Raw genomic sequence first — 22022 nt, 5'->3', positions numbered from 1 at the left:
TTTGCTATGCGTGTCAATCACACGGCGCTACGTGTGTCAATATCTAATTGCTCTGATGGCTGGAGATGGACAGACAGAAAGGAGGAGTGAGATGGCAATCAAGTGAGTCGGATAGAAGAAAAAAAGACGTTTTATTACAATTCCATTACGGCTTTTTCAGCATTGCGACATGGATGAAGGAAAACTATTACTCAACCTGCACACGCTATGAAAAATGAAACTAGTTCTGGATATACAAAACTGCTTTGTTCTTGATGAAGATAAACAGTCTGGGTATGTTTGTATTCATTATATAAAGTCCATAGCAAAACCATACCCAGAATAACACGTCAGAAATAATCAAAAAGGGAAAGAAAAAAAAAAAAAAATCTCGCAAAAGCCATTTTAAACATTGTGTCAGTACTGGACAAATGACTCTGTGGTAACACCCACCACCCTGCCTCCATACACAGGAAGACAAATATTGAACAGGACTCCACAAGCATCAAACAACACTGTGGGGCAGGGCCGAGTAGGCCTGGGTCTCGTCTGTAATCACAAATGTCCAAATCCTCTAACGAGGTCCAGAGCTCTGTCCCCCACATCAAACTACGTCTCTGCACACTGGCTTTCCATTACGTTACTCTTTACGCTGATCAATTACTGCTTTAATGTCAGTTATATTTAATTCTTAAAGTGTTAAAACTTACATCCACGTGAACTATTAAGCTGATTAAAAGAATATCAAACGCACCCGAGAAGTTATCTTGAAGTTCACACTGTCCTCTGCACGTTCCACACAGTTATGTTGAGTGACCTGTAGGGGGAGCTGCTCTTTTATGACTTGGGGGGGTGTATTTGTGTAAGACAATAAAAACATTAATTTGCCCTGAAATCATTCCTGACGTAAATGTAAAATGGTGCCCATTGGAACCCAGTAATGAAGCATGCGGCATCTCTGCAGCTTCTAATTTGACTAGTTAAATGACTCCATTACGTGTTTAACAGACAGAGGCAAATCATTTCTGGTCAGTTGAGGCTCACTTAGCCGCGTCACAGGACTTGGGGAGAAATCGGAAGATAACTGGTCCTGCTTTTTTCCTTTTTTGCGCTCTATATATATTGCAGCCAAAAAGTATGATATGACCTGCACATTTCCTCTCATTCTCTGTGTCCACCTCTCTATCTCTCTCTCCTTCTGTGATGATGTTTGCGTGTGTCTACATCCCACTGTTAATTAGTTGCCCACTGTGCATGATCAAAGCCTATATAGTGATATATATATACAGTAAATAGATGCTCATCAGAGACTGTGTTTTCAGTACACGGATTGGACTTGTGATAGGAATCATACTGTATAATCAGTCGTCCACTGCCGTCCCAAGTTGGAAAGATTATCAGATCAACACTTTACACAGTGATGGAACAATATTATAAAGGTCGTTTAAAGGAGGTGCTTTACTTTTAGAAAGTGTTGGTGTTCAACCTTTAGGAGGTCAAATTAATTATAATATGAGCTGTTTTATTTTCTGTTCATTTAATATGAGGTTTGCATTAAAAAACTATTACCAATTAAAAATCCTATTAAACCTTTTAAAATCATCCCTGTTCAATCCTTATTTGTGTTTGCAATTTTTCTAGGAGAAATACTGAATAAACAAAAACTAAATTACATTAAAATATAAATCAACAGCAAAACTATGCCATAGATTTAACATATTTAACATATTCCATATTTAGACCAAAAATAAGACAGAATTGTTTTTTACCACAATGGTATGAATATAAATGCTAAATAATATGCCAAAATATGACATATATTTGTATGATTTAATTGCTGTATTAAGAAGAGAAGGTCAAAACCTCACACGGCTACAATTAAACTAGGCCAAAATAAATCTGACTTTTGAGTTTTTAAAACTAGATAATGTTCTTATCGTGCTATGTTAGGGTAATAGTTGATCTATTAGACAATAGTTTATCTACACCAATTACTGATACCAAGAGGACATTCCACACACATGCTAATATGGGATCGCCAGTCTAAAAACACACACATACACATACACATACACATACACATACACATACACATACACACAACCACAGGTGGGTAAAGACAGGCACTCTTAAGGGATATTGGGCTGATTACAGCAGGTGCGTATGTGTGAGTCAGACGGGCCTCTGACCTCTGGCTTTAAATGGGGTGATTAGGAATGGAAAAAGAGTTAGTGTGGATGGGCTGGTCCCTAGTACACACTCTGTGCCCTCTGCAGCGCTGCACGGAAGGGCAGGAACTGAACCCCCCCGCACGTGCAGGAAGCTGGAACATCTCTGCTGATGGACAGAGAGCCAATCACAGGCTGGCATTGCTCTCAAGGATAATGGCACATGTCAAAGGATTTCGTCATATAATCTGAGACATGTCAAGTTTCATTGATAGTCTCTTTGAAACACACACATAGACTATTTTCAAAGGACTCAAAAAAGAAAATTCTGTCATTATTTACTCTTGTATGACATTCTTTCTTCTGAAGATGATGTTTTAAAGAATGTCTCATGCAATGACCTTTGTTGCATGGACAAAAGCATGGAAAGCAAATCAAACAGGTTAAGAAGGACATAAATGATGACACAAATGTCACATTTAAGTGAACTATTTCTTTTATAGTTGCTCCAGCTGTTCCTGCCTAGGCCGGGTCAGTGTGAGTATGCAGGGGCTAGAGTCTCCCACTCTAATGGGATAGGTAATTATGCAGTCTGATCTCACAGACAAGGGATTTAAGAACTAAGTATACTATGTGACACATGTCTGGGATTATTAATAGTCATAACTGGATGGACAGATGGACAGGCCTGAGATAATGCCATCAGATGCCATTATAAGCTGCACTGCGGATTCTTAAAGTACAAGCAAACCAAAACAACTACAAAAAGAACTCTGCAAATGGCACGTACAGTAACGGCCTCTATCTCCTGAGCGCCGGTCTCACAGCAGATGTCAAACGCTGGTAAAACGCAACGGCGCAAGATCCTGAAGAGCAAAGATCTCTTTATCCCTTTAGCGTCTGTGGCTCAACTCTTTGTAGTCCGACTGAAGTGCAGTGAAGTGGGCCGGTTTCACCCCCCTCCCCAAACGTCCGAGTCTTAACAACCCACCCCCTCACTTCTGATTGTTGATCCTCCTGAAGAGGACAGATCAAATATTCCACTCCAGTTTGCGAGCGGGGCACAGATATGATTGGGGTTGACGGACGGGGCCCCCAGTTTGAAGTCTTAACAGACAGTGCGACTTTGATATCTGTACTCGGCGCGTATCACCAAAGACACAGGGAATGAATGAGAGTGAGGGGGAACTGAGAGAGACAGAGAGAGAGAGGCAATGAACAAAAGCATCTGTGGAGTGGTCAGGGCCAGCGGCAGCATGTGTCAGAGGCTTTTTGATGTTTAACCCCCTTCCTCTCTCTCTCTTCTTCTCCTCCTCCTCCCCCTGTATTCCTCCCCCCCAAAGGCCCCACTTCTCCCTCACATTTCCTGCTTTCTGGGAGAGCCCAGTGGCGACATATATGTACGCATACACACCAACAGCCTCATCCAACCAATTACCAGCCTCTTGACGCTTGTACATTAGACAGCGCTGCTTCGAATAAAGGGAGGAAACCGCTGTTTATTCGCTGAAAAGTCTCGCTAAATACCAAGTGTGTTAAATCAATTCAAATTGTATATGGGATAAAATATCATATCGGACACATCATCTGGAAAAAAAAACAAGCAAAAAGGCCCATTCACACCAAGAATAATAACTATAATGATAACTATATTAGCATCCACACCAACTCAAAATAAAGGTATGTTTATATAAGCATGCACTGCAGTTGGATTTGATATATGACATTGTTGTTTGATTTTAATTAAGTAGAGAAGGTCAAAACCTCACAAGGTAAAATAAACTGGGCCAATGTAAAACTGACATTTGATGTTTTTAAAACTAGATTCTGTAGGTTAGAATAATAGTTAATAGTCTTATAGACAATACCAACCCATTACCAGCCCCGTGACTCTTGTACATTAGACATCACTGCTTCGAATAAAGACAGGCAACCGCTGTTTATTTACTGAAAAGTCTTGCAACATGCAACATGTTTAAAAAAAATCATATTGGACACATCTGCTGGAAAAATCAAGCATAAAAGCCTGTTCACACCAAGAATGATAACTATATAAGCGTCAACAACTTGAAATGCTTGAGCTCTTCAAAGTCAGGGGGATTCTTATTGGCCGTCAATGTTTTTATCATTCATCGGGTGGAAATAATGATTCTGAAATGTGTTCTACAATATCGTTTCTTCTGTCATTATTGATATAGTGGTGGTGTGGACTTCCCTTTTCTCATACAAAACCTAAGGTATTGTTATATTTATCGTCCTTGGTGTGAACGGGCCTTAATTCACAATTACAGTGTACCGGCAGTCTTTCTGATGGCCTGCGAGTAAAAACTGAAATCCGAAAGTAGCAAAGTTCATCTAAAAAGAGGAAAAGAGATAAACATGTGCAATCATCATTTTCTTAACTTGTGTTTCCGCAGATTCAAAGCGCTGAGTTTTAGCATAAACAGCAGGCAGGAAAAGTGGGTTTTTAAAAACTCCGTCTTCCTGGGATTGAGCGTTCAGAGCAGAGGGATGAAGAAAAGACTAAACAGATGTCACAGCTTGGCGGGAACGAGGGAGTTAAATAGCTTTATTTTTTTTCCTCCGTCTTTTTAAATGTCTCACGTATAAACAGATTTTGTTGCTTCTTAAAGTGGGCTCAAAATTAAAGCGTATCGTTTTACACACATATTGCATGCATATTAGTGAGCCCCAGCTGCCCGTGTCCTGTTCTTAAGAGCCATATGATTGAGTTAGGGGCCCGGGTATCAGATAAGATTTAAGCCTGCTCTCCCTGTGCGCTCCCCCTCTGCATTTTACTGCTAACTTATTAAATGGAGAGAAATGACATTATTTTTCTGAGTGTATGTGTAATTATTGTCACACACCTGTGACTCCTGCCATAGACGACAAGAGGAGGAGAGGAAGGAAGAGACGACGACGAGGGGAGAGATGTCGCTCGGAACAGCGGGAGCTCTGGGTTTTTTCCTTTAAATGGTGGGTGAGAGAAAAAAAACAGCAAGCTTGTTAATCACAGAATCTCTGTCGTAGGGAGAACACGGATATACTAACAACTTGAACGGCAGATATCATTGTGAATTCGATCTGAAATTAAATGTCCTTTCATGTTATTTCCCTCAGACAATAACATTCTGCATGCACTCCTGAAGTTTATGGAAAAGTTTCCCTTTTTTGTCTGCCAAACAGGCTTTCTTTCCACATACCACCAACAAACTGTTCTGTGTTGGCAGTTCTAGATGGCGAACAAAACGTCTCATCTGAAATTCTGATGCATGCGCCAAACACACGTTCCTTTCTTTCTTTCTTTTCTTTCTTTCATTCTGTTTTTTCTTTTTTTTTTTTTTTTTTAGGGGACCACCCCATGGAAGGAAACATGTGAAATACAGCTCTGAAGACAAAGGAAATTACCTATTAGAGAGGGAGCAATGATCTTCTCTTGCCCCGACTCCAAAAAGTGACTCAGAATGTTGTAATTGTTTACCTTTGACACTGACCGTAATTCTTCTCCACTCCGCAGTAACAGAATATTTCAGCGTCGCTTTTCAAAAGCTCTCCTTCTCGCTCTCTCGCCGCAAACGACGATGCCTCAAATGTCATCGAATCGCTCGGTTTAACGTATTTCTTTTCAACACCTGCTCTTTGCTTCACAGGAGGAAGGGCCAAGCAAGTGAGAAAACGACAAGAAAAGCAGCAGATCGACTTGTTTAAGATATCCCGGCATTGTTCGCAGTCAGCTAGGCCCTTAAAATGTGACCTCCGCTCCGTCTGTGACTTGTGCAAATACATTGGGTGCCACTCAAAGCCTTTTATTCTGACACTTTTGAAAGGGCTGTTGATAAAAGCTAAGCACGTCAGGAGGTTTTACACTGTCAGTCTCGCTTTCCTGTGCTGATCTAAAAGCATGGAAATAGCAGCGCTTTTTGGTGTAATGTTTTAATAGAAAACAGATGGCCGCAGATGTAGGGCTGCACAGAGCTGGGTGACATGTCTTTAATATTTTAGAGTGGTCTTGCTGTAAATGTAGAAGCAGCTGTTTCCTCCCCGTTGTAAATTTGGAGTTTTTAATTTGTGATTGACAGCTATTGGATTTGCTGTAAATTACAAAAATGAATATGGAAGCGATGGAACCGACGGCCAATAAGGGGGGAGGGGGGCATTTGACGCCGTTCACGGATGAATAGATTTATGTGCACCCAAATGTGAGGTATTTACTCTCTCTCTCTCTCTCTCTCTCTCTCTCTCTCTCTCTCTCTCTCTCTCTCTCTCTCTCTCTCTCTCTCTCTCTCTCTCTCTCTCTCTCTCTCACTCTCTCACTCTCCTTGGTTTGATTCCGCTCAAGCACACCACTATATATGCCGCTGATATTTAAATGTACATGAATATTAAAATACAAGTGCGGGTGGAGAGGATGCGAGCGGGGGGAGGCTTCGTGCGCCAGGGCGGCTGGTAACAGAGTTCTATTTCGATGTGTTTGTTTAGCTGCTGTTCGTTTAGTTTTAATGTCAGCCACGAGTACAGCTCCCTTGACGCTTATGGTAGAGGTGATTGTCATCAATTCGCATCTTGGCATTTAAACCACCTGCTTCAAATATGCGTATTTGAAATGCAAATAAACTGCATATGCCCAGACAAATTAAAAAACATGGTGAGTAAACACTTTTGAAGTCATAACTTTCTCTCTCCTTTTTTTCATCAGGGACTTGAACTGTCAAATGTTCTTTTACTTGAGAAGGCAACGCCAGACAGATAATGCCTCTCAGAGCAAACCTGCATAATACTAACTGATTATATATTTATTTATGGTTTTGTTCACAAGGCATAGAAAGCGGTTATGTTTTTATCTCGGCCTCAGCTTGATGCTTATGCCTCTGGAGTGTTTTCGATTAACCGTTTCTGTCTCTTTTTTTTTGTCCTTCTGAAAAACGAATGCATTATATTTTCACTGCTTATTTACCACCTCTCTCTTCTTCATTGCCTGACACTACCGTTATTCAAACATCAATAGCTATACGTCTTCTTTAGCACTGACTCTTACTTTCATATTGATATTTATATGTGATCATTACTTTTCTTCTCTAGGCTTTGTCTCCGCGTGTCAGCTCGAAGGTGCAATATCCAATAGTGCATTCAGAGCAAAACACAGAGCAAATATGCCGCATAAGGCTGGATACCTTAATAATGAACCCCGCAACTAATTCTTCTTAAGGTGTCAATTCAAACATGATCATGTTGCACATTTATTTATTTTTTACCACCCCTCTTCTTTTTATTTGCTTCATCTGTTTCAGTCCAGGCTGTGTGAGAGGATACTATGATAAATATGAGTTTTTAATCAGGCAGATGGCTGAACACTCTTCCTGTATGTGTGTAATCATTGCCATCACTCTCATTAATCATCATCATCATCATTCGGGTCATCATCATCGTCATGTTTTAGATGAAATAAAAACACATTCACAATGACAATCTGTGCTTCTGCAGTACATTCTTTTTCTTCTACAAAAAAAGAAATGAAAAGAACAAGGTGGAAAAAACTAAAACCCCCAAAACTCCTGCACCACTGCTTCCCAGCATCTCAGCTGTTCTCCCGGTTTTGATAAAAGTTGCTGAACATTGTTTCTCAAATTAACGAGCATCCGTTTCATTTTGTCAGATGAAGAAGTTGAAGTAAACAGAGAGGGAAGACACACATGAAACAGCTTCATTAGCGTTAAAGACCCCCTTCTAAAACCTCATCGAGTATCGATCGCGCCGCCGATCGGGCTCTCAGAAAAGCACCTGTCATGCGTTTGAAGAGCAGTTGTCAAGCACGCACAGTGACCGCGCACCACCAACGCCGCTGCCGCTAACGTTCACGCACCTGTCAACCGCAGGCAGGCAGAGCCCCTGATGAGGTGTTACCTAATTGTGTTTTAGAAAGCGATGACACCTCGTCTCTACCTCTCTCTCACTCCTCTATGATATGTCTCTTAATGCAATTAGGCATAATGAAAAACTAGAAATGGTGAACACTGGAGGGCTGCTGGAAGTGATGTGGGGTGGGGGAGGGGAGGGGTGTTGGACTTCCTGCAGAGAGCAGGCATTCAAATGAGAACTTAATAGGAACATCAGAACAAGAGCAGTATATTCTGTGAGATGACAACAACATTAAAAAAAATCCAGGTAATTAAAAACATACTCTGTGTTTTGTCAAAGTGGCCGTCATTGTTGAAGTTGAAGCCTCTCAACCCCCTCCCCCCTCCCCTCCTCCCTAACGATTTGGCATAAATACGAATAATGATCTCGGGAAGAGAAAAATGAAGAAGACGGTCAGAGAAAAGCAGGAGAACAACAACAACAGGGGGGGGGGGGAAATCAATCAAAGTATTATACTGAAAAGTTGTTCTGTTCTCAAGGACATCGAGTTCTCGGGCATTCTGTCGGAGCTGTCCAGTAGAAAAAAATGAGACATAACTTGGATGAGACGCCAGCGAGAGGGGAGGGAGAACGGAGGGGGGGGGGGGAGAGGAAAGAGACACAGAAATAAACCCAACTCCCATCTGATGACCAGCTTGTCTATAATACTGAATCCCTGCACCGTGCCAAGATGCAGAAACAGGATAAGTCCAGATCGGAGAGATTTGAACTGGTCTCGGGCCTGTGCGAGAGTGGCGACAACTCTCAAGCATGAACAAAATCGCTGTTTCACCTGCTTAACAGTCCTTTTCGTAAGCCGATAAGACATTTGAGCGTAAAATCGAGTGAGGGAAAGAGAGGGAGAAAAAAAAAAACATGATACATGGCATTCATCTTATCGTTTTCTCCCCCAAAAAATTACAGGACAGATGATGTGGCCATCTTGAGATCGTTTGTCAACTGTCAGCTGGGGTTGACCTTGCAAAAAAAAAAAAAAAAAAAATACAAACAGGGAGGAAAATACAAATATACTCTTTTCCACAAAAAAAAGGAGAGGGGGGAGAGAAAAAGGACTGTTGTTTTTGATAATAAAGAGACATTTTGCCTTCCATTTGCAGCGCCAGTTAAAAGCGCAACCAACATGGAAATCCATTACGAAACGCTACTTAAAAAGTGTGACCAATCCTTGTGCAGTCAATTAGGGACTGGAGACAGACTATGATGTTTGTCGGTTTGGGTCTGGCGCATTCTGATCAACGAGGATTTAACGATGAGGAGCAGAGATTTGGTTAGCTTTTTATTGTTTTGTTTTTTTTATCCCTTATTTTTTCCATGGGGGGGAAGGATACATAGATAGAGGGATGACATGGATGGGAGGGGGCAGCCAAGCTCCACTTATCTGTTCTCTCTCTCTCTCTCTCTCTGTCTTTTCATTTACAGAAGCATTAATGTGCACAGCTATGTGCTCATCCATTGTTCTGAGTTTTACAGCATGAAGAATGCATTTGTGGAGCGGAGATTGTAAAAAAGAAAAAAAGAAAAAAAAAGCTGTGTTCTTAAACTTAGTGCAGAAGAAATACACAATATATAATCTAAAGTGCACAAAAAGAATGATTGGCCAGAATAAGTGGGGATGAGGTTTCATATTAAAAAAAGATTTATCTTAAAGTATGGTGTTAATCCTCAGATTAATCCACCCCTCCTCCTCCTCCTCCTCCTTTTTTTTGCATGCTGGCTTTCATAAAACCTATAACCCATAAAGTTCTTACATTTTCTGGAAACAGGCACGCTAGGCCTGATTTTACAAGAATTGCTGCCCAATGAATCATGCCGAGAATTCATCCTCTAGTAGTGTGCAACTCCAGAACTGATAATTAAACAACAAAACAAGTTTTTCAAAAGGAAGTGCAAAGAAACAAAGAACTTGTTACATAAATGGAGGAAATTTCGTTCACTAATCAAAGGAAAGAATAATGGCGGTTATCACGGATAAATGCAAGAATTGTTTTCAAAACTGCTGGAGCAAAATGTTTAATAAAATGTATTAATATGAATAATTATTATCATTGTCTTTCTTCTTTGTTTTCTATATAATTTGTAAATCAGTGTTCTTTGCTTCAGTGGAAACTCATCACATTAGAACTGCCTGTAAACTGCTGTTAGGCTGAAACATATGGGTGCATGCAGTCGTTAGCCCACTTCATAAATATTTCATTCATATTTCCTGTTTGTGTGCGTGGAGCTGTGTGACTGAAAGCCTATGCATGTGTGTGTGTGTGTGTGTGTGTGTGTGTGTCCGTGACTTTCTCGCTCTCTCTCTCTCTCCATTTTTTTCTTTCTCTGTATAATTAAATCTCAGCAGATTTCCTTTGAAACTGCTAATCATACCAGTAAATCAAGGCTGAGATTTATCTTGATGAAGGAATAGAAAATAACTTCTGAAAGTAACAGAAACACCACTCGAGAACAAACAGAAGCAGGCAAAAGGTGAGCTTGATTTCAGACTTCGCCTCGTAACTGTCATCAGCCATCATTCAGCCTCAAATACGCTCGAATCGCAATATTCTCCGTGCAGGCAGTGTGTTATAGTGTGCGAGAGAGAGCTAAAATGGGATCACAGGCCACTTATTGAGTTCTTACGGACACAAAAGGCCTACTGTTGCAGACAGCTAAAGCTCAGGCAGTTACTGTACCTTTCAAAACTAATATGTAACCATATCTGTTTTAAAAGGACGATTCATATTACTGTGAATGCAGTAGGGAAGTTGTTCCCATCTCCCAGGCCCTAGGAAACTCGAGTCCCGACCTAATGGCCCTCAATTGGAAGGTGGCCTTTTGTGGAAGGGGCATCGCATTTGTAGAAAAAATGACACATGAAATTTTTGTGGTGATGTAAAGCACTTCAACTTTTTTGATAGCACAATGGCACTTACTGTGCTTTATGGCCGCTGTTGCGACACAAAGGTCATTCCGTATATGACTCAGCGGACAAGGGCAGCACTGAATGAAAATTAGGTTATATGTGATCAACCAAGTTATTAATCTGATTAAAATGGATTCTCTTTGCTTCCTATTTAGCAAGGCTTGGGAGAGAGAGAGTAACACACACACAGAGAGAGAGAAAGACGAGGGGGGAGGAAGGGAAACAATAGAACATACTGTTTATTTATCCACAGAAGAGTGCCAGCGCAAACTCCGCCGTAAATTCGCTAACGTAAAAGACAACGTCAACACCACAAAATCGGAATTTTTACTTTCCGTATGCAGCGGTGTCCTTGCGGTGCTGCCTCATCCAGGTAACCTTTCTAATCCTGATTAAATTACTGCAATTAGAACAGCAGCTCTCCTACCTCCCCCCATATTTCCCTAATAAACAATACGCCATCTTAAATCCATTCGATGGGATTTGCATGGAACAATGCTCGAGCTCGTGCGATTTATTTCCATCTCTACAGAGGAATTAAGTGCATTTTTTAACAGCTAATGGTATAATGTGGGCTTATTTCTCATGCAATGCTTTTCTTTTATGTCGCTCCTCCACTCTTTCTATTTGCAGGAACTTTGCTTCCACCCTGTTTATTTGAAGTCTAAATCAAATGTGGCTTATTGGACCGGCTCTTCTTTCGCGCAGCAGCTTGAACATGGAAGTACGCCGATTCCGACAGATTCGTCTGTAATTGCTACACGACCTCTCAAAACACACCCCTGTTGCCTCTGCCTCAGCCAGACTGTGTTTTCTGTATTTGTTTTATTAACTTTAGCGCATTGTTTGCCATTGATGTGGAATAAAGGAGCAAATAAAAGTTGACATACTTGTGCTTTTTTTTCTTTTTTTAACTCCTGCGCCTGCCAGCCGGAGTCGGGGCATATTCTCTCATTACGTTTGGAGTGCATGTCATTCGCTGTGTGTAAGCATGATCATTATACTGTGTGTGTGAGGTGCGCCCCTACACAGGGAGGAAGTGTTGTTCTGCCGGTACAATCCCTCTGAGAGCAGATCGTCACATCTAAGGGCACCTGGGGAACGCAAGCAGCACAGCTATGAGGAATACCTCCAATTGAACAAAGTCTGAGAAACTAAACAAAACAAAAACAAAGACATAAGATCAAATATATGAGGAGGGGAAAAAAAAACATTGGGTCTAGGAGCAAATCTATTAAGTATTAGCTTAAGGGTTTCTGTCATTAAATGCAAACTATAGTGGGCTACGGGGGAATAAAAATAATGGAAGCATGCCGTGATTACTGCGCCAGTGAGAACACTTCATGTTTTCCTCTCCCAAGGTTTCCTCTAACAAGATATTTATTTCTGTCTAATATTATGAATAGCATAATTGTTTTGCTGTCATTAGCATTGAATATTTCTCTGCCTTTGTTGTCATACTGGAACCCGATCCTTTTATTCAGCGACCACTTGCTCTTTTTCTCTCCGCTGGAAACGACGAAGCCTACTGTACCGTACGTCAGCAAGGTACGAGACAGGACTGAAAGAAAGCGAAATTACTAGGCCTTTCAAAAGCTTTCAGCGCCGCCAAAGTTGGTATCAGAGTAAATTAGCGCAGGGAAAAATATTTTTAGAGATTGCACAGCTGCTGGTGGAGAGCAACAGGTACCATCCAGTGGGCTTGACAACAGCTTTTACAATTAATTGCTCTTTGAAACCAGAATTTGCGTTGCTGAGTGACAAGGTGCTAATTCACCTAGGTTGAAGTTAAAATGGTAATATTGAACATGTGAAATAGCACCTCGCCTTTACCCGACGAGCCTTCATCACACTCCGCACAATGGAAAGAGTGGAGATGCACCAACACTGCCTGTCACCTCAGAGACTTCCAAGGAGAGAGCGAACGAGAGCGAGCAGTCTTTCATTGTGAGAGCGCTTCCCTCCGGCAGTGTGCTCTGAGATGGAGAAGCGTGGGACAAGGCTCAGAGACACAGTCTGATGTGTCATGTCAAGAGTCTACCTTTACTCTGTAATAAGACTGTTTGACAGCTCTTAAATGTACCACAACAGTGCGCTCGGAGGCTGACAGCATTTAAACTCCTGGAGACAGGTTAAACGTCATCTGTCAGAGATGAAGGATTCGTCTCGGAGTCTTTTACGAATCAGTCGTATATGTACCATCCTGGTTCATCGCAGGTTCTCTGTTCTGACGGTGAGGAGATAAAGATTACGGAGGACCTCTGCGTTCCCGGGGGAGGGATTATGTGTGTATAAAACACGGACCGGCTGACCCCCGGGCCGTACGCATCATCAGAGTGTGACGGCTTCTCCCGCCTCTCCGCGGTCGCCCGAATGCAGGGGCTGCGTGGATGCTAGCAGACTAACACGAGCCATATTACTGTTAATTAGCCACCTGATGAGGACGGCATTACTGGCAATTACCAAGTTTCATCCCTGCGCCGCTTTTTGAATGTGGAGATCTCTTTTTACCAAAAGGGAGATGAAAATCAGGGGCAAACAGCAAGCGAAAAAAAGGAAATCAAGAGATGTTTTGTCTGTTCTGTGTTATATTCCCTCTCGTTCTCGCTAGGCGTCTGTAATAGTTCTAGTTGTCCGTAAATTAGGAGGCCACAATAATTACTTAGTAGTAATTACTATGTGGTAAATGAGCATGTCATTGAGGTGGAATGCAGTAGTGCGTTTGTGTGTGGAGTAAATTGTTTTTCTAAAAAAAAATAAAATAAAATCACGCATTTAAACATCGCACAGTGTATGGCAGAGTTCTCTATTGGTGGGTCACAAGTATGTTCCCAATGGGTTGGGGGCTATATATATATATATATATATATATATATATATATATATATATATATATATAATTTTGTATGTATCATCAATTATATTTAATACATTTGATAATCACACACACTGTATGGCAGTGGTTCTCAACTGCTGTGTCATGGACAGTGGATAACTATATATATATTTATACAATTTATTTTTATTGTTTACGATTTTTATAATTAAATCATGCAAAATTCTATATAGATCTGATCTCATTATGATCTATGATATCATTAAATGTTTTACAGTGTATGTTTATTATTATCTTACAATAATCATTGCAAATAAATAATTAAACATTTTAAATATTTTTTAAACATTAAATATTTAGTCAATTTTTAACAATTTTGGTTGTCACTTGTCCAGTGGAAAGTCCTGAAGCAGAACCCATTGACAACCACTGCTACAGTATATGGTATTTGATAATGCAAATCTTCTAGGAATTAAGAGCAAAGGAATGTTACAATGAGCAAGAAAGGTCTGTTCCAAACTAAGCTTTACTTACGTGGACGTGTGATGTTTGTGCAAGCATGTGAGGACGTGTCATCGTGTTCCTCGGTATGAAGGAAAAGTCACAAGTCGCGTCTGTTTCTTTACATCTGTTAGTTCACTAGTTGCAGGAACCATATGTTTTTAATTATTAGAATAGAACCTGGTCAGAGAACAACACACACTCACATGAGTGCTTTATTACCACACTCACTGAAAAGAGACGGACTGAAAACAAGAGAAAGAGTGAGAGATAGAGAGGCATTTAAAGTTAGAAGAAGTTAGCGAGGGAGAGAGATGAACTTAAGGCTGACAGGAAGACAGGAAGTAGTGCACTCTCTCTGACCCACACCAGACTAGGGTCAAGACCCGCCCAAGAGAGAATCTGATCCTACACCCTCTTGACAGTGATAATTGGCCACTGGTGACTAAACACCATTTACATTTAACTACCCACTCTTGTCTGCTGGTCAAAATACATGCTAACACACACACACACACACACAGGCTCTAGCAGACAGGCGCTAAAATGAAAGGAGTAAAAATACCAGGAATTCCCACATTCACACATCATCTTTAACTGCATCGTTTATAAAGGCTTTTTCTTCTGTTCGGAGTTAGTAAGTCTGCTGTGACATATTAAAGAAGGACATATTGTAAACTGATAAACCCAAAGGGATTTGCATAGAAGAAGAAAAGGAAAGACATAAACCAATCCTCCTAAGCATACATCTCTATTCTGTCTTTCTACAGCGAGTTATTCACTCGCTTTATACACCCAGCCACTATTCCTCTCTGTTTCTTTCTATCTTTCTCCATCTCCAATCATCTGTCATTCTCACTGAGTGGTTTGGAGTGAATGGGGACAGGGTTCACTGCTTTTCCACCAGGGGGTGTCATGGCCTTATGAACTAGGATGGTTGGGGTGAGCAGCCCCCTCTTTCATCAGTCCTTCAAGTCTGATCTCTCTATACATACATCCTCTCTCCCTCTTTTTCTGTTCATCTCTCTTTCTCTGCCTACTACGTAATTGTCACTTGAGGAATTTCTTGTCTGTGTGGCAAAACTGGATTGTGGGTGGTGGCTGGACAGCTCTTAGCGGTAAACATCTGAAAACTGTGCTCCTGTGCAGTGTCTAGGGCCTCAGACACTCGCATAGACACACACTTCATACTATTAAGCAGGGTTAGAGATGAAATCTCACACACTTTAGACAGGCCGAGTAACTGTGCTCCATTCCATGAGCGTGCGCTCAAAACTGCTCCTGTGAGAAATCTAAATGTGGCCATTTTTCATGACGGCTAATGGAGACAGGGCGGGTGAATCAAGATAACTGTTTACACTGCAAGCTACGACAACCACGACAATAAAAACAACAACAAAAACAAAAAGGGGTGAGGGCAGAGAGTGTGCGAAGTGCTCGGAGAGAGTGATGGCGGCAGATGGAAAGGACACTAATAATCTCATTTCTCTCATTCTTCCTCTTTTTCTTTGCTTTAAGTGGTGCTTTACAATAAACGAAAGCACTTTTTTCTGTGACACGTTTAGATTATTATAGCGCACCAGCAAACATAAAAAAAAAAATGTTGAAGGTTACGTTCTTACTGTCTTCTGGCTATAACAACAAATTGCACAGGTGCTGCAGATAACCGGGTCTGATGTGTGCTTATTATAACATGCGTAGCTTGTGATGATGTGTTGTTAAATTAAGGGGAAGACAAATAGGAGCAAAAGAAAGACAGACAAAGCACAATGCTCGAGACGTGCAATGTATAGATGAAGATATGCCACTAACAGACCTAGTATTGATTATATGATACACTTACACAATGGCTGCCTTGCACAATGGAACAAGGCCATTAAGCAATGTGAACAATACAAAGCTAATCCACAAGACTACACATAGTCTGAGGTGTCTGATAGAACTCAATGCTAAATCTCAGATATTCTTCATGATTCATATGTGCAATGCTTTTTATATTAACTGCAAATAAACACTCTTAATGCTAATGTGTGATTTCTTCCTAGTTTCAGTAAAAAAAAAAAAAAAAAAAATCAGGAATTAAAGCTTAAGTCTTTAAATTAAAAAGAAAAGTAATTTCAGGTATTTGTTGTGAATGTGATTTAAGTAAAATGTGCATTGTGTTTATATATATGGTAAAGGGTTAATCTGCAATATTATGAATGTAAGATACTTGCAAAAGAGTGTACTGTATGTGCTTGTGTGTCTTATAAAAGCGGTATAATAATATTGAGGGTGTCACTTTAAAATTACTCTCCCTCGTTCCATCCCGGATGTCAAGGCATGCCGTATTCAGCTGAGATTTCTAAATATTAATGATTTATGCATTATTTGCATACAAACCTAATGCCAAGCCACTTCAGATAATCATATTTTGCCCTGAATTAAATTTTCAGAGGGATTTTTGCTTCATCTATGCCCAGCCCCAAGGAATCGTGCAGAATGTGTTTCACTCAATTTTGTACAAGAGACCCAAGCACAAAAGACCCAAGATCAATTTGGGGTTCAAACAGAAAAAATAAATTTTAGTCATTTTAGTGCTTTAGCACTTGTGCAGTTGTACAGTTATATCTCTTTGAGTCAGTATCTATATACGTAACAACAAAAAACAAGAGAACATTTTAGTAGAGTGCCTGTATTACACTGTGCAAACTGTATTTTCTATCCCCTAACCCTAAACCTTCCAATCAAAGAAAACTTTCTGCTTTTTAACATTTCCCCCAAAAAATAAAAAAATAAACATCACTTATTATGAATTATAAGCTGTTTTCCTCATGGGGACCAAAAAATTTACCCAGAAGGACAAGGATTTCGGATATATAGGGTAATGTAGGGTTAACCAGACCACACACACACACACACACACACACACACACACACACACACACACACACACACACACACACACACACACACACACACACACACACACTTGCAGAACAGGTTCAGCAGTAATACTAACACATTCCCTTCAGAAAAGGATGAATAAACTGTCTGTTGAGTTCTCCTCATGGTCATTCAATGCTTTTACTGTATGTATTACTCAAACATGCCCACACACTGTCACAGCATACAGAGGCGCTCGGCTGCCCATCAGCATCCACCAGCGACAAACTGATGGAGTCATGCTTTAAAAATGCCAAACAAAAAACTTTTGTTCTCCAGACAAAGCCTTATCTCTAAAGGTCAATCCCTCTTCACAGAAGCAGGAGAAGAGGGACGTCACAAGGGCACTTTTCAAATGTCTTTGATTAAAGAAGGATATTACAATACGAAACATTCACTGCAATGACAAAAAACTAGCATTCATTTTCAGCCAAGTGAATGACCTCCTCTAAATATTAAAAATGCAACAGGTTCCTCCATGACAGACATATTTTCCATAATTGAAAGGTCAAAAGCACCATTAATTGTTAATGTAAACCATTTTGAAGGGGGGAAAGTGAACACACATGGCAGTCTTGAGACTTCACTTTTCTCTTTATGTTGTATAATTCTCTTGTTTGATATATGATGCAAAAACTAAAAACTATGGTCTTATTTTACTTTGATACTTCAAACTATCACTGTGATGTTTAATTAAACAGCTGCACAAATATTTGTTAATCTCTTTGACTTTTCATGTTTTTCCAAGGTTATGACTAGATATTTAGTCAGTTTTTTTTTTCTCCACATAACTGACTCACATCGTCGACTAGTTCAGCTGACGTGAGTGTCAGTGGTTGACTCACTTGTGGTTAATATTACAGTGAAACAGAGATCCAAATGTCATGGCACAAAATAATAATAATAATAATAATAATAATAATTAATACATACACAACCTTAAAATAAAATAACTACTGCTGAAAAAAATGAATTACACTGACATCTATACAAATTTTGTTTCATCCAATTCAGTGTTGATAAATGTGTGGCTATTAAACAGGCACAATACAAATAAACCGTCTTAAATGAACAGCTAGATCATTCCAAATTAAAGGAACAATAAGTATTAAGATTTGTGAGAATGAAGCAGCTTAATAAAACAGTACTGTCTGTTTAAAAAATACTTGCAGTACTAGTTTACCCTCCTCTTGATTAATCCTACAGCTATTTGCAGTAAGATTGTTTTACTGGTAGCAAAAAAAAAAAAAAAAAGCCTGCCATGCTCCTCTGTATTTGCAGAGTACAAGTAATAACACCAAATGTAAAGCACCAAACTAAGAATGTCTATCTCAACTGAAAATTAGCGTCTCCTTAATGAATAATATATTAAAATTAAAAGGAAAATGGAGGATGCATACGTTTTATTGCCTGACTGTTTTACTTCAGCAAAAGCAATCTTTCAACTGTAAGAAATACCCTTAAAAAAAGACGTCTAAAGGCTGTGGCACACACTTACTTTCTACGTCAGCTGTCCAAACCAAACTACAAATTCAATTCTTGGAGATTTGCTCTCTTTTTTTCATTCATGGTTACTCTCTTTTTCTTTTTATCACCAAATTTACAGAAAGGGCAGTGTGAACCACAGTAGTCTCAAGGAGCACCAGTAACCTTAGCAGAATCATGAAAGCTGACAGATCATTTTTCACAAGGCCATAGATCCCGGGCTGCTATAAAGTAATGGGCTTTTGGGAGAGGCCTTTATGAAAGCTAAGATAGTTAAGTTCTGTGTGCTAGAGATGACACAGGGACCATCAGCTCCTTGTCTGCTTCAAAGCAGACACCCTTATTCCCAGAAAGAGGAGGGAAGGAGAGAGGGTGGAACTGGAGCTCTTGTAAAATGACAATATAATAAAGATTAATATGTTACTTTGTCATCCTGATGGTCTCTAAACTTGCCCGAAATAAGGTTGAAATCACTCAAAAGCAAATCTTGCTCCTTTAGAGAGTCTCTGTATTGGTGCGTTTCTGACCAATGAGGGAAACATTGAACAAATGTCCCAATTTGTAATTGGTTCACAAATAAGAAATAGTAGATTCTGTAGTGATGATGTGCTGCTCATAATGTAGTGCATATCATGTGTTTACTTGCCGGAGAGTGTGTATGTACTGTATAACAGTGAGTCATTTTGAAAGTCATTGTTCTTTGATTTATGACACACACAAAAAAAAAGAGGTTAATGTTGTCATACTCACCAGAGGGGTCATTTCTTTTCATGCTGCTGGTGCCACTGCCGCCTCCATTGGAGCCACCGCCAAGGCCTCCGTTGAAGGCTGCAAGGTTCTCTGAACTGTAGGCCCGCAGGACAGATAGCATGTTCATCTGATGCTCCAAGTGGGCCTGATCAGGCTTTACCAGGCCAGGAGGACCAGCGCTCGCGGAGAGAAGACCAAGGCTTGCCTGCTGCTGCTGCCACTGCCTCTCAGGGGTGGAAGGCTGAGGAGGAGAAAGCCCAGAGCTTTGGGGGCCCATATTTAGCTTGCATCTTTGGATGTCCTTCCCTGACAATGGAGATTCAGGAAGCATTTGCATGGATCCACGATCCTCCTCCTCAGCATCACCCATCTCCATCTCCTCTTCTTCTCCGGGCTCCTCTTCGTCATCTGAACGCATATGCCTCTCTGTAGCAGTGGGGTTGGGCAACGATTTATCACGACTCACTTCATCTTCTTCAGACTGGCCACCATGTTCCTCGGAAGCCTCTATCTCGCTGCAAGATGCCTTGTCGGATAGGTCGTCCAGAGGGCCTTGACCACCCATATCATTCAGCTGAATTTGCTGCTGGTCCAGGAATCCAACAGGCCCTCTAGCAGAGCCATCATACACAGGACCAAAGGGCTTGTAGAAGTCACTGGAGAATGCTCCAATAGAGGCTCCATGCGGGGGCTGCTCCAGATGGTTGGACCAGCCTGCTTGTCCCTTTAGATCCCCAGACTCATTCTCTCTGTCCCTGGACAGGGCTCCCTCATGGTGATGAAGGCCTGGTGGTAGAGGAGCCAAGCCAGTAGATTTGCCAGCATGGGAAGGCTCTCCCAGTAGATGCTCCTTAGTATCTTTGCCTGGGCCACACTTGCCTTTACCTAGATGGTTGGCTTGGAGGTGGAGGGCCATCAGCTCAACAGAGGCAGTTGTGAAGGAGCAGAAGAGGCAGCCATGCCAGGCAACATTGTCCTGGATGGTGATGGAGGCTCCAGGGAGGGACCCCGCTTCAGGTCTAACGGACAAATCCAGAGGCTCATACTGGGAGCGGCCACCCTCAGCTGGTTTGACATCATTGGTGGGATTCTCTTCCTGATTGGCTTCACTAGCTCTTTTGTTCTTGGCCTCTGCGCTCTCCTGGCTAAAGTGCTGGCCATGCAGCTGACTCTCTCTCATCTCTTTATCCTTCTTCATAGAGTTAAGGACAAAGCTGTCCATGAAAGCCTGCAGGGAGCCCTGGAAGTTGACTCCATTTCCCACCATACTCTGGTAGGCCCGGCCCAGGTCGGAGAAGCTGGCAGGACTGTCCCCTGCAGAGGCTGGTCCCTCAGGACTCTTTATGTTATCTGTGGTGGGCTCAGGTCCCGGTCCGTGGCGATCACGTTCCCTTTCACGGTCTCTGTCTCTGGGTGAGAGCATTCCTGGTGGAGCCCACTGGTGTGGGAGCATTTGACCCCCTCTGAAGTCAAGACCAGAGGGCATCATGCCTTTGAACACACCGCGAAGGACATCAGGACGAGCAAAGACCCCACTGCCGCTGCTGTTCTTGCCATGGTCATCCTTGTGTTCAGAAGTTGGAGGGTGGTTGGCTGAGGGGCCGCTTCCATTCTGTCGCTCACGGTGATGGCGCTCCAGGTGGTACTTCAGAGAAGCTGACTGAGTGCCTGCATAGTCACAATGAGGGCACCTGTAGGGCTTTTCACCTACAGTGAGAGTGATAGAAAGAAACAAAGACAGACAGGAGCTGATGTCAGTACAGAAACAATAATATAGGTGCCAACAAGCTCAGCAGGAACCCTGGGCTTGTTCCACCTGTCAGAAGAAGAGCAAAATGAAAAACAACATGTAAATATTTGACAGGAATCATGTCAGGGATTACGTCAAGCCTCTCTAAATCTCACATTCTGCAGCGTTCGACCACATTTATCACTTAGTAAACAGTCCATCAGCCTTTTTGAGAGGAGGGAGGAGTTTCAATACGGGTCGATCCAGCTCAATCCAGCTCCTAGGAGTGAGCCATCACTCACGTCAGCGCCATAAAAAACATATCACCATATGGTGCCTTCAGTCCACTACAGAGATCATATTTTCAACTGACAACAAAACTGTCTGGATGTTATCTCTGTTCACATGGGGAACTGCAGGCTTGTGGTGCTGCTGGTTGCTGCTGTCTCTCTCGCTCTCTCACTGTTTGTCTCTCTTCTGGCCTTGTCTGCTGTCAAGTCTCTACCTTGGTGGTTGAGCTTTTTCTGTGGACATTCTCTATTTGCAGTTTATCATTGTGAGGATAAATCAAGCCCAGCAGAAGCTTTTCATTCCCCCCGGAGGACAACTGTGACCCCTCAGTCCAAATGCACCAAATAAAAGGCCCTCATTTGAGGGTGAAGATAGTCTAAATGATATAAACGCACCATATGTGGTGCACATGAGCATTCCTCATAAGGAAGCCTCACACTGTGGATTACAAAATGCTAACCAGCATGAAATGTACTGTAAAAGAAGGCATGCAGGCAGTTTAGAAACACATGCAAATGTACAAGAATTCTTATTAAAAAC

At 41.4% G+C, this 22022-nt stretch overlaps 1 protein-coding gene across 11 annotated transcripts in view; it reads right to left on the bottom strand.

Moving 5' to 3' along the window:
• Nucleotides 1–22022, bottom strand: part of znf536 (zinc finger protein 536) — a 319313-nt gene that overhangs the window by 34778 nt on the left and 262513 nt on the right. For 10 of the 11 annotated variants that reach the window (XM_079866033.1, XM_079866036.1, XM_079866039.1 and 7 more), the window contains one exon: nt 19463–21169. In XM_079866033.1, the coding sequence (XP_079722159.1) occupies nt 19463–21169 (1707 nt within the window). Of the gene's footprint in view, nt 1–5014; nt 5115–19462; nt 21170–22022 lie in introns of all 11 variants that reach the window. The other variant, XM_079866043.1, reaches the window with a different exon arrangement.

This window comes from Squalius cephalus (assembly GCF_949319135.1).
Source record: "Squalius cephalus genome assembly, chromosome: 3".
NCBI classification, from domain to species: domain Eukaryota; kingdom Metazoa; phylum Chordata; class Actinopteri; order Cypriniformes; family Leuciscidae; genus Squalius; species Squalius cephalus.
This window is presented reverse-complemented; position numbering and strand designations above follow the sequence as displayed.